The 17,779-nt window shown below is 48.9% G+C and overlaps 1 protein-coding gene across 1 annotated transcript in view; it reads right to left on the reverse strand.

Annotated features, from left to right (window-relative positions):
- Antxr1 (ANTXR cell adhesion molecule 1) overlaps positions 1–17,779 on the reverse strand; it is a 218,251-nt gene that overhangs the window by 32,888 nt on the left and 167,584 nt on the right. The window contains exon 18 of the mRNA XM_013352879.2: positions 7–153. Coding sequence (XP_013208333.2) covers positions 7–153 — 147 coding nt within the window. The remainder of the gene's footprint in view (positions 1–6; positions 154–17,779) is intronic.

The raw sequence follows: 17,779 nt of genomic DNA on the forward strand, positions 1-17,779 counted from the left end.
GGGGGCACTGGGGGCTGGGGGAGGGCAGTGGGGAGCAGGGGGTGGGGGTGTGTAGATAGGAGCAGGAGGTGGGGAGCTGGGGTGGTAGGCGTTATTGAGGGGGTACTTGGCGGCCTGAGTGTTCTTCACTCTGGTAAAGTTGATGCAGCGCCCCTGGAAGAGAACCAGAGGAGGAACATGAATGGATGCTCAGCATGGTGGACCATGCTGCCTCTGACCTGGCGACCTGGTGCTAAGCACTGTGGACCACCACCATGATGCCACTGACCTGGCCACCTGACAATACACTAGCCACTGGTCTCTTTGAATCCTTTCCCTTCCTGGTCCAGCTGGGTCTCAGATTGCTCCAGTCCCTTTCCCTTACAGTCTCTGACCTTCTTGGGTGGGGAGAGAGGAAAGATGGTTGGCACTAGCTGGACCATAGCGTTATGGAGGGTGTCACATTTACTTTTAGCCTTGCCAGTAGGCTGTGACCAGCATTCCCTTCCCTGGAAAGAAGTTGAGGCTGAGAAACAAGAACCTTTCCCTTCACACCAGAATGCTTTTTTTTTGAGGAGGGTGTGTCCGGTCACAGGACTCTTTTTAGACCTGTCCTTGTAAGAAATTCAGCAAAGACATTTCATTGATAAGTGTGTCTGTCTCCCAAACTTGGCTTCTTTTTTTCATGTGTGGCTTTCTAGGGACGTAATAGGACAATGCTGAGAGACCCCTGTCCTTCCCCCAGACTCTGGAGATCACAGAGCCTGGAGCAGGCCTGAAGCAGCTCATCTTCGGCTGTGACCGCCTCCTTCTTTCACCAGGCACCTGGCCCCCCACTTGCCCCATGGTAGGATCTCTTATGCATGTTACCATCTGTGTGAACTCCCAGATAAACTCCTCCCACACTGCCAACCAGGCCAGGGAGATGGCCACCCTGTGTGTTCCTGGCCTCCCTTGGCTTCCCAGGCCCATGGGGCATCTGTGGCCCCCAGCTCCCCACATTAGACCCTAGGAAAGGGCCAGAAGGGGAATTCAGGGGGCAGGATGTAGAATTTAAGGAACAAGTGTGTGTGTGTGTGTGTGTGAGAGAGAGAGAGAGAGAGAGAGAGAGAGAGAGAGAGAGAGAGAGAGAGAGAGAGAGCGCATCCTGAGACCTGGTCTGTGATGGATCAGGAAGATACGAGCTTGTGGAGGATGGGAGATAAGACCCTTTCCTCTCCTGTGTGCCCCGTCCTTCACATCAGACGTCCATCTTCCTGGGAAACTCTGGCCCCCACTCTTTATTTGCTTTCTTGGGTATTTTTCTAGTTACTGTCCTTAGCCACATCGTAGCCTGCAGACTGCAGCTGTTTTATCTGTAACTGCTTAGCCTCTCACGACAAGAGGAGACACTCTACTTTTCTACAAGAAACCTCCCAGGATGCTTTGAGTGGAAAGTCTGGAGAGTCACCGTCAGAATGGAGTTGTCTGAAGTCACATGGGAAAAGCAGAGGCTTTGGGAGCATTAGCAATAGTCTGGAAATTCCTTTCCAAGACATCATGTTAGACAGAGTGTCCGGCTCAGAAAGGGCCGGACCTGACCAGACTCTATCTGTTTAGGAATTATGACGTCCCAACAGGTGCCGGCACCCAAGTCCTTGGACAAGGTGAAGCCAGGTCCAAGCTTTCTTGGGGCTCCACTAACTCTGGCAACCACCTGGCGTCTTCTCACTTCCTTTCCCAGAGCGCCCAGCTCTGGCCAGCTTGAAGGGTGAACAGGGCAACTGTAGTCTCATCTGGCCAGGCCACTCTCTCTCAGAGTTGAGTGAAGCTGAGCCCTGTTACAGTTTTCTAACGACATTGTATAGGGCTCTTTCCCTCAAGTGCTGTGACTGTCTGCCATAAAGTCCCACAGTGACAGCCCAGAGTAGGGTTCTCCGGGGCCACCTTCTCTGCCTTCCTTCCTAGACACCTAATGTGTACTAATAGCTTCAGGAACCACGGCCCCTTTAAAGATGGAGATTCTGGGAAGCTGGAGCTTAGGAGAGGACCCCTCTGCCTTTGGACTGTATAGTTGTCTCTGGGTCAGTTAGTCCAGAAGGCCACGTGCTCACTGCGCGGATGAGCACACGGCTTTGCCCAGAGGTTCTGTCTGCAGGCTCGGGAGCTCCTGGCCCTCCACCAATGTCTGCTCAGAGCCCATGCTGGGTGTCCAAATCTGTGATGTGGACTGGGGCTCTGGAGAACACCGGCTGCTTGCAGGCACAGTGGGCGTGCTTCAGCCACCCTCAGGGAAGGGTCTAGAACAGTGTGGTGTAACACACTTGGGAAATAGCTGAATTTGGTGCTGCCCTCTGCTGCTGGGGAAACAGATGTCATAGGCAGACATGGCCTCGCCTGTGGAAGATATGCAGCTGGATGTAGGTCTGACTCCAGGTTCAGGACTGAGCTGCACACCACTCAAGGCTTCTATGATAAAATTAGTAAACAGGGAGTAAGTGAAATGCAGTCAGGCAGGGATGGAAGAAGCCTCAGTGGCCCCTCCTGCCTCCCTGTTGCTACATAACTGCTGTCACTCCCCCCCCCTCGCAGGACCCCCCACCGTGCTTTGCTCACTCAGCTGACAGACGATACATTAGTACTTATCTTACTGAGAAAAGGTGCTGACCTCAGCACCAGTGTACCACGGGCTCTTCAAAGAGAGGCCTGGCCCCGAGAGTTCTAAAAACCTAGGCCAGAGGCGCTGGCACAAACATGAGCTACTCTGAGCATAATTGGCCTAAAGATCAGTTCGCAGGGCATTTTGTTTCCCCTCACTCTTAGTTTTCGCTTGTGAGGGGATAATAGAAACACCAGATGTCGTTAGTGTCGTACACGCCAGCAGATCTCCAGTGTTTGCTTAAAAGGTTGCTATGGCGACCAGAGCTTTCTCTCATGATACTGGCCCCTTGCAACTCTGTTTAATTCTCTGCAGCACTGTTTCTGGGTGGTTTGAGTCATATCCAAAGCTGGCTTTGACCTTAGTTTACCTTGCCTTCTTTATTAATGAAATAAGAATGCCATTTTTTTTTCATGCACTAGTAGCACATGCTCTAATAGAATTTTTAGTTAAGGGTGTTTAGCCTGCATACATGCCTGTGTACCGTGTGTGAACCTGGAGATTGGAAGTTGTAAGGTCCCCTAGAACTGGAGTCACAGAGGGTTGTGAGCTACCACATGAGTCCTAGGAATTGAACTTGGTTGTTCCTCTGCAAGAGCAAGCAGTGCTCTTAACCACCGAGCCCCCTCTCCAGCCCCTTTGGTAGAATTTTAAGAAGACCTGGGGATAGAACTGAATGGTAGAGCATTTGCCTAGCACCCATGAGATCTTAGCCTCAATCCTCAGTACCATAAACACAAAAAAGCCAAGAGGAAAATGTAACAATCTCTTGTAATACAATGGGAGGGTTATCAGAAATACCGCCCCCCCCACATTGTCTATGAAGCATCCATGAGCACTTCAACATCCTATGAGCGAGGCATCATTATCTCCACATGGAGAAATGAAAGGGAGGGCTCAGGCCTATTTAAATAATTTGTTCAAAACCACACAGGCAGCAACAGGTGGGGTGGGAATAAAGCCTAGTTTTGCATGGCCAAGGAATGCATTCTTTTTACTATTATCCTGGCTACGAATAATAAGTGCAAAAAGATTCCCGAAGGACCAATGGCTAGCTTTACACAGTGTAGCACTTGGCCGCAGTCCGTGAACTCGCCACACAGATGTGAGAGCTTGTTCCAGAATGTAAGTCTGTCTGCTCAGTTCACTCTCTAACGCAAAGTTCTTCACAGCTTTCAATGCCATGGGGCCCTGTGACGCTGGCTCACTCTACCCGCAGGACGTCCAGCCTGTCTGGTCCTCAGGTCTGTGGACACCTTTCAGTGGCACGGACAGTACTCGCTGCCGGTTTCACATGCCTCCCCTTGAAGCCAGGGCTCCTAGTAAAACCTCAAGGTCCAAGTCATCACTTGATAAACAATCCTTACATAGCTGTGGGTCTCTGAGCAGGAGATTCTTAAAAGCTCATCTAGTCCTCATAAGCTTGCTTTTTAGAAGTCCAGGCTATGACGACTGGGCTATCTAGATATCCTTAAGTTATCTGCCATGGGTTCTCTCCCATTCCTGGGGAGACATAATGAGGATCCTTTGTGCTCCCTTTGGTCTCTCCACACCTCCCTCAGCGGATTTCTTTTTTTTTTTTTTTAAATATTTATTTATTTATTATGTATACAATATTCTGTCTGAATGTATGTCTGCAGGCCAGAAGAGGGCACCAGACCTCATTACAGATGGTTGTGAGCCATCATGTGGTTGCTGGGAATTGAACTCATGACCTTTGGAAGAGCAGGCAATGCTCTTAACCACCGAGCCATCTCTCCAGCCCCCTCCCTCAGCGGATTTCTTGTAGCTCAGGCTAGTCTTGATATTGCTATATTGCCAAGAATAGCTCTGTTTCTATTCTGAACTGTAGGCCATACAAGCATGTACAGCCACACTTTTTTATGTCATGCTGGGGATGGATCCGAGGCTTAATTATGTTTTTAAAGGTAATTGTCCTCCTAACAAATCCCTTTGCCTAATTATGGTGTGGTTGGGACGCAGGGTCCTGCTGACCACATTCAAGGTTTCCCTTGAACTGTAGAGGGTATGGAGACAGGGAACTGGGAGTATGGGACTGTGGTCTGTCGGGGTCTTTGCTTTGTCCCTAACACACTCTTCCTGTGAAACCTGGGGAACGTCACCCTCTCTGAGGCCCTCTCTTCCTTGGTCTTCTGTACTGGCTAGATGTGGCCAAGGGCCCTTAGCCCTGAGCTCGATGATTTCATCAGGTCTGGGTGGCTGCAGAATCCTCCGCCTGCAGTTTAATTGGATTCCTTTGGGCAGCCAGTTTGCATATCTTTTCATGTTGCTTAGCTTGGCTAGCTCCAATCCTGCCTTTGTACTGCATATCTTCCAGCTGTTTGTTAGATCTTTGAAATATTAGGAAATTGGAGATTTCAGCATAGGAGGCTTCACCTTCCAGGCTTACGCAACTCTTCTGAGGATTCAAGCTGGCCCCTGAGTTCTGAGTTTGAGCTGTGGGATGCTGGGGAGCTGGGAGAAGAGCTTTGGGGTGAGTGTGTTTGAGAAATGTGCCAGGGGTGAGCTCATGTATGCTGAGTGTTAGGAAACATCTGGCTCTCAGGCACGCTCAGCAGAGATGGAGCTGGCCTTCGGAGATGCTTAAAAATATGCCACGGCTCCCACAAACTAAACCAAATAGTTTCCTACGAGCAGAGGTCATTCAAGGAAATTGGATTTCACAGAGAGGATACTAAAGCAATCTTGGAAAAAGTGCAACGTGCAAGCCAAGTTTCTTCTACAAATACCTGTTCTCTGATCTAGTTCTCACAGAGGGCTGCAGGTTTCCACAAGTGACAAAAGGATTAGCCTTCCAACGTTTGTTTGGAGATGGCTGTTTGGGATGGGGGTTGGGGGAAATCAGTCTGTAAAGAAAGTCTGGTTCTCAGAGTAGAATGAAAGCCCATGGGCTCACTGATGTCCGTCGATGAAACTGTTGAAGTTGGTGCTCTAGGGATACCTTAGGAGAAATGACATCAAAGCTACATCTCCCTACGGACACCTCTCCACGCTCTGAGTCACTGCGTCCCTTCCCAAGTGGTTGTATCGTCTATCAATCTCAGAGGGCTTCAGACAGTTCTGAGCAAGCACCAAGATCTTGCCCTCATGAGGGTAGATAGTCCAGAAGTGGAAACAGGGCCAACGACTCACAAACAAATGGATCCTAGCAGGCACGCCTGTGCTCTACGATGTTGCCATCATTGACTGGGCCAGAGGTAGGCACTTGATCTGGGTTGGATCAGGAAGATTCTCTCTCATGGGAGTCAGAACATCCAAGGAGGAAAATGCGGGTGGGTAGAATCAACCCTGAGATGAGAAGGAATGGGGGTGAGATGGGATGGGCGGGGTACCATCTTCTGTGTGACAGAGAGAAGCAGAGAGGACATTTAGAGCCCTCTGACTCTTGCTGTTCTCACTATTGCACATCTAAAACTGAGGTCAGGTAGTAGACAGCCCTCCCAGCCTTTCCGTGATATACTGATTTCCATGTAAATCTCCATCTATAAGTATGCATACACATGCATTCACACATTTGTAGAAGCATATAAAATGTGTATATAATAAGTGTACACACACATTCAGTTTTCTTCCTGTCTAAGCCCTTCAGTGTCTCCCACTTACAGGATATCCAACTCTTAGCATGAGTTGGGTGGGGCTGGCTCCTCCGAATCTCTCTGGCCGACTTTCTTTTCTGTCTTTGAACCCTACACTTTAATGTTGATCCATCATTTTAAAAGAAGACACCATGCTCTGGCTTTTCTCGTGACAACATTCACAGTTCCATGACAGAGATAAACAGTACAGGTATTGCGTGAGCCCTGAACCCAAGAAAGTGGGCTGTCAGGATGCAGCAGACATCCAGCTCCGCGCTCCCCCTCCCCGCAGCTCGGCTGGTCTGTAACACATTTCCTTTCCTAGCCTGCCTTTTATGTGCTGTCCGGGAAAAGGATCCAAGGTCAACTCTCTTGGTTATTTGATTCATTCTGCTGACACACGACCTGGCACGTTCCCTGTAATCAGCCCTTTTGATGCCAAAACTAAGATGAAAGCCAGAGGGAGATGTTTGGCAACACGAGGAAGCTAGAAAAATGAAGGAACGGGCAGAATAAGATGGCATATCTTTAGCAAGACACATATGATTTGTCAGTAATTACTACCGAGGTATGATTTATTTCACACAAATCCCCTTTTCATCCGACCACAGAGTTCTGTGTTCTATATCTATGAAAACTTGGGAACTACATGAAGGAAAGAAGAAAAAGAGGAAGCGAGAAGAAACATAGGTAGCAGGATTCAGAATCATCTCCGTACTTTTCCACCTTAGAAAGCACAAACACCCGTGGACGGCATGTGTTTAGGATAGTCGAATTAGGCTGGGTAAAAAGTAAATAACACTCCCTTCTTGTATTCTGTCTCTTGCACCCAGGACCTTGGGCATGCTTGGCAGGGTCTCCGCTGCTGAGCCAGGTGCCCAGCCCTGCACTTCCTTGCTATGACTTGTTTCATAGTTGGGCCCTTTCATAGATGTCTACCACCCACCTTAACTATATCTGCCCCCGACTCCCCTTCCCGACCTCCCTGATCTTTCCCCAGGGTCTCTCCTTTCTGGCTTCAGGTGCCCCCCTCCTCCACTGAGCGCAATTAGTGCTGCCCACATGCGCGTGGCTGTGGGGTGTCCACTGATGCAGGGGGAACAGGCCAGAGGTCCCCTCTGAGAAGGACTGAGTCTTGTTTTCTCCAAAGCCAATGGCTCCTCAGCTGTGGGTGTGGTCCCAGAGTCACCCCACCCCTCCTGCTGGACGCTGGGATTTCTTACTCAGCTTGCACAGGTCCTGTGCTTCTCTGATGTTTCAACCTCTCTCACACACAAGCAACAGTGCAGCCATTAAACTCCTTATTGTGAGGCAGTAGGAACCCAACGATCTCTGCTGCAAAGAGGCCGTGGTAAATGATAGACGTGTTTTCATTTACCCGCCAGTCAGGAAAGGCATAGTGAGTTAGCTAAAGCACATTCGAACGGCTTTTGATACTACTGCCAATCTTTCATCTGGAAAAATGAATAATAAATGATGCTTTCAACTACAGTTTTATGAGGGGACGGCTTTCAATGTAATGATCAGAGGAAACACAATCTCTTCTTCAGTGGTTGTTCCATACGTGTGAGGTTATGTTTTACATCCACACCCTAGTGACTAGCCTCTTCACGAGCTCTGTTCACTTCTCTACTGGACTCTTCCCTTAATTTTTTTTTTTTGGATTTTTTGGATTTTTTGAGACAGGGTTTCTCCATAGCTTTTTGGTTCCTGTCCTGGAACTAGCTCTTGTAGACCAGGCTGGCCTCGAACTCACAGAGATCTGCCTGCCTCTGCCTCCCAAGTGCTGGGATTAAAGGTGTGCACCACCACTGCCCGGCCCCTTAAATTTTTTTAACTGACTCCCTGAGTCTAGTTTGTGCTGCCCACGTGTGCGGTCATCTACCAGAGCCTGTCAGCCCAGTGGGGTTGAAGAGAACAACTCTCTCCCCAAGGCGCCATCGACACCAGCACTGCCAAGCTGGGGGTGTAGGCTATGTGGCCCTCTCCACCTGCACTAGAACGCTGCCTGGCCTGGTCGTACGCAGGCAACCACAGCGGCTGTGAGTTTATGGAAAGTATCTTTTAAGTTCCAGTTTTCTGAGTCTAAGAATGTAAAAATAAAGGTTTTTTTTATATAAAGCAAGATAATCATATTTATAGGTATTTTTGTCACATTAAATATTTTTCTATTCAATTGATGTTTTTAAAAGAAATATTTAAGCCTTATGTATACTGGCACATGTCTTTAATCCCAATACATAGGAGGCAGAGGCAGGAGGATCTCTGTGAGTTTGAGGCCAGCCTAGTCTACAGAGTGAGTTCCAGGACAGCCAGAACTATACAATGAGATCCTATCTTGAAACAAACAAACAAACAAGTAATATTTAAAAATTTAATCAAGTATTTTTGAGGACCCAACTTAATATTTTATTTTGGTCTACTAATACAATAAATTTTAAATTTTTTCTAATGAAAATTATCTAAATATTTTGAAGTAAACTAAAAGTTCTAGAATCGTTTCACTAACCTTTGATTTTGTGTGTGTATGTGTGTGTGTGTTATTTTATACATAGGAAACCTAAGAGCCTCCGTATCTGTGTTGAGATCCCTTTTGTTACTCTTAATATAACGTGGTCGTACACTGATTAATTTTGACGTAAAGATCAGTCAATGATGCTCACATTTCCAAAGACCTTCCGCAGAGCCCCTTTCCAGGTCTGCTGATTCTGTTTTGCTTTCCGCTAACTTGTTTTTACACTAACTGGCTCTGTGTGTCTCTCAGTTTTGTCCCTGAGTTTTAAGCCATCTGTGTCCACTTTTTTCTCAGTCAGCGGTGGAGGGCTTCGGGGCCCTGATATTTGGTAAGTGCAAAGGTTTCCCTGGGGTGCTCTGTTGTCACGACTTCCTAGATGCCTGCGATCTGCAGCTTTGGTTTTCTTCAGGGTCCAAAGGTAATTTGTGAGTGTTCTGAAGCTTTGTAAGTGCTTTCTACAAAGTAGAATTTAATCCATCATTACTAAATTTCAGCGTGAGCATGTGCATGAACGTGTGTGTGTGTTATGATGGGAAAATATGATTTATAAAAATTATATTTTTCAGATTTTCTTGTGTGGCTTATGCTATAGTCAATTTTAATAGATTTAAAAAAATGATGTGGAGTTTCTACTTGAGGGGTGCTGGCAAATGGGTCTCCCCTATGAGAGCCTCTCCCCTTCAGCTTGATCTTTGTGGCCCAAGGGTGGTGAGGGCACAGTAACTTTCTCCCCTAATATTCTACACAATTATACTTGCTCAGACTTGACTTTGTTGTTCCAATCACTGGGCCTCCCAAGGGCAGCAGGGAGGGACCCCTCTCAGAGCCAACTGGGCAGAGAATTCCTTTTGCTCTCTGTGGTGCCCGCTTGTCTGAAAGGACACTACCCTGAGTTTTCCCCTCCTATATCCTGCCACCCCATCAGGGCCAGATGTCACCTGCACCGCTGTCCCTCAGATCCTAATGGCCTTAGCAGACCCGAATGACATATGTGATGGAAGAGGCGTGCTAGTCTTGAATGTGATTTCAAGGGCCTGGAAGTTTCTTTTCCTGGTTTCAGCACCCTGGGTTGTAGTTCTGGGATGTTCCACTCCAGAGAGCCACAAGAGACACTGAGACAGACAGGTGAAGGAAAACACCCTGAGAGACAGGTAGCCCTGGGAACTTCAGCCTCCCAGCTTCATAAAAAATCTCAGGTGGTAGCTATCTAAGCTTGGACCTGCTCAAACCAGAGAACTGGAGGAAAAAATTGTAAGCTTTAGTTAGGTTAGCACATTTTAGAATAATTCGTCATGGAGCAGTACTGAAGGGAAGCCGCCCATCTTTGCCTGGCAGGTGCAGGCACAGCTGCGGGAAGCTGGGGTCGGAGCTATCATGGGCTTCTCCTCTCCTTTGGAGCCTGAACTCAACACTTCTCAAGGCACCACAGCCTGACTGGGTAGGGGACTTTACAGCCCTGTCTCCCAGGAGGACAGTAAGAGTGTCAATGAAAGATGTAACCTTGGCGGTAACCAGAAGAGGTAACTCCAATGGTAACCAGAAAATACAATCCCAACAACACCAGGAAATACAGCTCCACTGGCAACCGGGAGACACAACCCCAGTGGTAACCAAGAAATACAACCCTGGCAGTAAACAGAGCATGCAGACTTGACGTAACAGAAGACGCAGCATTGACAATAACCAGAAAGTGTGACCCTGACAGCAACAGAAGACGCAGCATTGACAATAACCAGAAAGTGTGACCCTGACAGCAACAGAAGACACAGAATTGATTGTATCCAGAAGACGCAAGCCCAATGATTAACAGAGGATAGAATCCTGACCATAACTGGAAGCTCCAATCCTGCTAATAATTATTCAAAACTCCTCCTGTTCCCCTGATGCCACCTTGCAGTGCACATTTGGACACCGAGGCTGCTGCGGCACAGAGAGCACTGTCCCCAGAGGGGGCTGGGTTGACATCTGCCCATGGAAGTTAATGCCTCTACCCTGGGCCTGGACCACTCAACCACTTCCTCCCATGTCTCCTGCAGCAGCTCAGGGGCAGCCTTCCCCAGTCCTGGAGTCATGCAAAGCTCATGTGCTTGAAGTACCAATTCGACTGAAGTGCACCTTTTGAAAAAATTATTTTACATCCTGACTGCAGCCTCCCATCCCTCCTCCCTTCCTCCTTCTCCTTCCCCTCCAACCCCCAATCCGCCCCTTCTCCATATCCACCCAGAAAGGGGCAGGCCTCCTATGGGCATCAGCAAAGCAAGGCATATCAAGTTGCCATAAGGCCGAGCTCTGCCCTCCACCCCCATATTCAGGCTGGGCTAGGCAATCCAGATAGAGGAATAGGTTCCCAACCAACCAAAGCAGCAGGGACAGCCCCTGCTCCTGTTGTCAGGAGTCTCACACAGAGCTCAAACTGTACAACTGTCACATGTATGCAGAGAGCCTAGGTCAATCCCATGCAGGCTCAGATTCTGGGAGTTCCCATGAGTCAGGCCATGCCCCTTTCTGCGTATTTATTTACTTGAGAACTGGCCCAGAACTCAACTTGTAGGCTAGGCTGGCTGACTAGTGAGGCTCTACACCCCTATCCCTGAAACATCAAGTGTGCACCAGCATGTCTGATTAAAAGAATTCTTTATTTTATGTACCTAGGTGTTTTACCTCCTTGCATTTCTGTGCACCACTTGTGGGAGTGGCTGCAGAAGAGGACACTGGGTCTCCTGGACTGGAGTCACAGGCAGTCGTCAGCCACGCATGTGAGTTTTGGGATTCGAATCCAGGTCGACTAGAAGAGCAGCCGGTGCTCTTAACTAATGAGCCATCTCTCCAGCCCCTCAGACTTTCTCTGGGAACTGAACTCAAGTTTTCATGCTTGCAAGGCAAAGGCTCTACTGACTGAGATCTCTCCAGCCGTGTTTATAGATCTTAGTTCTGAAAAAGTGTGTGTGTGTGTGTGCCATCAGATTGAGGAGATCAAGGGATTGTGATCAAGAGTATAAATCAAGACCCACTAAACAGGGATTAGATCTAAAAATTCAGACCTTTTGGGTAGGAAGATAGGGGCTCAGGCAGATTCGTGGGCAGTATTTTGGAGGAGAGTTGGGTTGGCAACATTTGCTGGAGAAAGGAACTTGTAATAAGTGGTGACCCAGCGTGTTGCACCCTAAACACTGCTTAATTTTGTTCTTGTAAAACCTAGCGCTGGCATTGAACCAGAATCTCTTCATTGGAGACACGAAGTTCAATGTGCACTCCATGGGTCCTGCCAAGTCGCGCAGGGATTACTTTGCCAAAGAGCCTGGTTTTAATTGTCATTTGGATGGGTCTCAGCAACGCCATTGCTTTAATGCACTTTTCTACATTTTAAGGAAACACATGGCACAGTGTACCACGTGGAGGCTGAGCCAGGATGAGTGGACTTTGCTCCATCTTCCTTCTCTGGTTTTCTGTCCTTCACTGTCAAGTGTCTTGGCTATGCCTCCGTCTTCCTCTATGGTCCAGCCGAGGGCCTCTAACTACTCAGACCCGTCATTAATGCAGTATTTCTATTCATTATTTTATTTATGTTGTGGTATTTGCCTAAAAATGCTGGTGGCAAAGATACACTAAGATTGCTTAGCCAAGAGCATTATTTAGCTTGGATAGCAAAATGTAAAATTATAAAATTGTGATTCATTGGGTACATAGCTCGGATCTGTTCCCACTCTTATGTGCTCTCATGTCTGAAGGGAGGTTGTTCCTCCTCCTCCTCCTTCTCTTCTTCTTTCTCTTCCTCCTCCTCCTCTTCTTCCTCTTCCTCCTACTCTTCCTCCTCCACTTCCTATCCCTCCTCCTTCTCTTCCTTCTCCTCCTCCCTCTCCCCACCTTCTCACAGGGTGAGCATTGCTTTCTTTAGGATAGCTTCTGTCCTGTAGGTATTTCCAATGCTGCCCCAAAGCAGAGATAATACTGAATTAAAACCTTTGCATTTGTGATTGCTACACTGCTGCCAGTGAATGGCTTAGGTATAGACTCCATGTTTGTTCCCCTCAGATTTGCACAATGAAGGACAAAATCCCCAATAGGATGGCATTTGGAGTCAGGTAGGGTTTCATGAGGTCACGAAGATGGGACCCTCAGGGTGGATCAGTGCCCTGAGAAGCACTCCACCTGTGACACGGGGGAAAGACCATGTGAGCTCACAGCCTGCAGCAAGCCTTCACCAAAACCCAAGCATGTCAGCATCCTGGGTTTGGACTGCCAGCCTCCAGAAATGGGAAGAAATAAATGGATTTTGTTTAAGCCACCCAGTTTACATTTTGTTATGGTGGACTGAGAAGATCGACAGGCACCATCAGTGGGTGTGTCCTGGCTAGGATCTCAGCACTTCACCCATGGTCCATCGTCCAGCCCATACAGGGACCAGTTATGAGACAGAAAGTTACAGTCTCACTGAACCCCCATTCACTAAGTCCTGACACCATGGGAGACTGCTGCCGAGCACCCATGGTGCCCCTCTGGGTGCTGGTAAACAGTGCTAGCCTTACTCCACAGACCTGAATAACGTGACAGGGTCTCAGTGCAAGTGAGCAACATGGAGGGGACAAATCCAGTCTGTCTGACTCTACCTTCTCTTTTAGATTGGAGTGAAGGGACAGCACAGCCACTCAGTCATCTACCCGATATTTTCTTTTGGTCCCAGTGCGCCTTAGCCTCCTCCCTCCTTTCTCCATGCCACCGCTCGCTCTTCCTTAAGAACTTTAGTGCTCCAGTTGCTTTCCCTGGGCCAGCGCCCTGGGCACCTTCCACCCAAACCCGCCTGTCCCTCAAGCCTCTCCCCCACAATCCTCCGTGCTTCCTTTGTGACAAGTCTCTGAACTGGTCCACGAGATTGGTGGCAGTGGTTTCTTCACAGGTTAATCTTTCTGCCGACACAAAAGATTACAAGGACAGAGCTGGACAACTGCTTACTGTTTCCTTTCCCTTCTTTAGCAGTGGAGATTGAGTTGCACTGGGCGTGTGGCCCTGTTTCCCAGCTTGCCTTGTACAGGGTGGTTAGAGAGAGTAAGTGACACCAAGAGACCTGACCTAGTGGGTGGGGAATGGGTGTGGCCTCCTTTCCAACAGTGTGGACAGTGGACGTGACATAGACAACTCTGGGCTGTGTCTTCTTCCACTCCTGGGGTAAGGACCATCCTTAGGGCCTGGTGGAGTGGCAAGGCAGAAGGCCTCTGGGCCCCTGGCCACACGGGGATACCATCTTGTTTGGATTTGTTATTTTGAGCTTTGCCTGGATCAGCTAATTTTCTATCAATAATTATATAATTCAAGTAAGACACTCCTAAAAAAAGTGTTCTGTTGCAAGGGAGAGGCCACAGCACTGAGCATCTAGGGGCGATGGCAGTCTCTCACAGTGACATCCTGGGGTTAGGCAGAGCTTTGGGGGTGCTCCCTCATTCTGGCTAGGAAGCCGGCTGTCCAGCGGGAGCGCTTGCTCTGTTCTCAGGTGAGCCTTGCTATGACCCTGCCTGCCTCCTCAGCTGAAACCAAAGACACAAGTCTCCGGCGTACTGGAGGCTCACATGTGACATCTGCAATCGCATGGTCAGAGAAATGGAAAATTTATAGCTCCAGGAATCTGGGATTCATTTAGGAGCATTAATTTAAATTATCCAACCTCGAAATCACTTTCAGACCTCCACTAGGTTCCAATAGCTTTCTCATTATGCAACCATGTAAAGCTGGCCCTGGAGTGAACCTGTGCCCTGGTACCTATCAGCCTCATGTCTGTGGTTGAGAACACAGCTTACCAGTTCAAAATCTGTGATGCCCCAAGCTGAGCTATGTTCTCTGTGACCCAGGGAGAAATCACTTACTGCCCTCCTTGGATTACACGAAGCCTCTTTAAAAGGGAGCCCTGCCCTAAAGCCTTTAGAGAGAGGCAGGCCCTAAAGGACAACAACACTGCTTGAAACCTGGAAAGAAACAGTCTTGATAATTACTAAATAAAAACAAGTTAAGTGGTGGTGGGGGAGTGGGTGGGTCGTGGAACCTAAGCCCAGGGGTGCAGGCGTGCTAGGCAGGGGCTCTGTTGCCAGGCTAGGTGCCCAGCCCTGATGAATCTAATTTGTTCGTTAGCACTAGACTCAGGAAGGGACTCTGCTGGTGTCTTCTGTGCCACAGAAGTGAGCATTGTCTGCACTAGGACACAGGCCCCCTGCAGGCCTGCCTGGCTTTCCATGGCTTCATAATGAGAAGGATAGTGGAGCTTAGTGGAGGCCTGAAAGCAGTTTTGAGGTTGGATATTTTAAGTGAATGTGCCCAGAGGAGGGACATTGCCTGTTTCTCCTGGTTGTTCAAGGCCTTATGGGGAGGGCAGACGGCATCCCAGGTGCCTATCTGGGCTGTGGTACTGTCTTTGCTTACTTTCCAGTTGCCCACATTTTCCGGTCACTGTTTTGGTTCCCAGAGGAGCTCTTCCAATGAGCCAAGGATACCTTTGGGACAAGAGTGACCTGTGTAGCCCCCCCTGCTTTTATGTCTAACTCCATGGCCTTCTTCACATGACTGACTGGCCTTTCACTGGGCTCATAAAGGACAGAGATGGAGCTGGGCATCACAGTGCCTGCTCAGAGATCAGACCTGGAGTGAATTCAGCCAGTGACCCCAAATAACCCCGAGACTCCTGGGAGAGGAAAGGTGATCTCATGCTTAGTAAGACCAAGGTTGCTCAGCCTCTGGAGACCCCACTGGGAGTGGGGGTGGTTTGGCCCACTGTCCCTCTGAGGCTGTGGTCACTGCCCCCTCCCATCTAACTGCGGGAGAGATTGCAGAGGCTGACAGATGTGGCCGGGAAGGAGGTGGAGGGAAGAGCACAGCTGTGGGGTGGCCCTGAACCACTCACTGGTTCTCTGGAAGCTTCTGCCATAGCCACTTCCACCTGGTGCCTTGGTGTTTTCCAGCCGTTATTTTTTAAGCTTGGCACCTCATCATGATATCTGGTCTTAAACCTCAGGAAAAGCGCCAGGTACCTCGATGTTCAGTTAGCAGACTGTCTGAGGGAGTTGAGGGACAATGCTGTGGAGCTGCAGAGGGACCTCAGGTTTGCACCCGTTCTCATCTCGGTCCCTACTTCCATCCTATCTCTGCACATCTCCCTGTTGAGGAGGTAGGCACCCTCCCCTGTCACATGTCCCACCCAGGCAATGGAGCCAAGCCAAATTAAGACTTCCTCCCTAAGGCATGTTTCTCAGTTAGTTTGTCGTGACAATGAAAGCAGACCCAGCCTCGGGTCTCTTGTCCTGAGACACTCTCTTCCCATCCCTACACACACCATGAGCTCAGACCTCGTCCAGGTTTGATCATTACAAATTGGGGAGTCCTTTAGGACATCTAAGGGAAATGCCTCTTAAGATGCCAGACCTTAGCAAGGCACAGTCCCCAGATACGGGCATTGGCCGGTGAGGGGGCTATCAGTAATAATTATCTATACTTTTGAGGCCATGCCATGGCCTCAAGCACCATCAAATCTAGTTATGAGGCCTGTGGACAGGGACGTGGGGATGGGACAGACAAAGAGACCAAGGTATAAGGAGCGCTGAAGGCTGGCTGGGTGGTTAGCAGAGGGGCTGAGCCATCTTGCTGGCCCGGAAAGGTGATATTTCTAAAGGTGCCCGAGGCCCAGGCATATGCTCTGAGGGCCAGAGAGCAGTGTATGGGGTCTGAACTAGTGTTGCATGAGTCTAAGTACTGCCCCATAGCTGTCCAGCACCCCATGGTCCCTGCTTGTGCAGAGCACCTGAGCTAGTGGTGGGGCCAGGGGCTCTTAGATGCAGAACAAGCCAGGTTAGCAGTTTCCAGGTACAGCTTTCAGGGAGCAGAGTCATAAACTGTGCTGCTTCTTCAGTAGTCAGACACCCCACTCCTGATGGGGCAGTATCAGTATGTGCACAGGCAGAGGTCAGGCTCGCGACTTCCTCAGTCACTCTCTCTACCTAGCTTTTTGAGACAGGGCTTTGCACTGAACCTGGAGTTTGCCGACTCAGCGACATTGGCTGGCCAGATAGCCTCAGGCATCAGCCTGTTCCCACCTCTGAGGTGCTGGGCTTACAAGTGTGCACTGCTGTGCTTGGTAAACAAACAAAAGACAAGAATAACAAACACCCACATCCTGGAAATCAAACTCAAGGCTCTATTCCTGTACCGCAGGTACTTGACTCCGCCCTTTCCCCAGCCCAGGCATGATATCTTTTTATGGGAATAAAGGCACAGTTTCCAGAGTCTGCAGGCATTGATGTACCTTCTGAGGAGATCCTGATTCATTTTAGGATAGTTTATTGTATTTATTTCTGGCTTGTTAAAGCAGAGATAACCCAGGAGCAGTACTGACGCAGGTCAACTGTGGAAGACTGCCGACACGGTGGCCTGGTTTTATCCCCAGTAAGAGACCCTGGCCATATTGTCACAGCAGACAGTAGCCATAGTGACTGTGGACATGACAGGGTGGAGGGGATGCCCCTCACTCTTCACATACTAGAGTTTAAAGCTCACAGGGGCATAGACAGGATTTTGCTCAATCATTATGAACAGCTCTGAATCTGAGCACACCCGCAGGCTCCCAGGCCAAACAAATCACCTGCGACCTTCAGCTCCTTCCTCTTGAGAGAAGTTGGTGTTTAGATGTTTTTATTCATCATTTCTGTTTGGTCACTTCTATTCTAAGAATACAGCATGTAATGGAAGCAAACAGTCTTCACTTAAAGATCTTAACTATTAAGGCTATTTTCTTTGCCATGTGCTCTTCAAGATGTTTTTCACGAGGCCCTTGTCTAAACCGGCTTGAACCGTGATCTCCTCTCTGGATCAGCCGAACAGGAGACATCTTGCGTTGTGACTGGTGTCTTCCCTGTGGGTTTTGCTGGCAGATGTCTGTGTGAGTGAAGCGGCAAAGGCAGAGCTTCTGCCTCTCAAGGATGGTAAATTAGCAGGTGGGAAACTTCCCATGTAAAAGAGGAGAGACACCGGGGTGTGTGGAGGGGAGCAGATGTAGGGGTGTGTGGAGGGGAGCAGATG

The sequence above is a fragment of the Microtus ochrogaster genome, unplaced genomic scaffold, assembly GCF_000317375.1.
Source record: "Microtus ochrogaster isolate Prairie Vole_2 unplaced genomic scaffold, MicOch1.0 UNK1, whole genome shotgun sequence".
NCBI lineage: Eukaryota > Metazoa > Chordata > Mammalia > Rodentia > Cricetidae > Microtus > Microtus ochrogaster.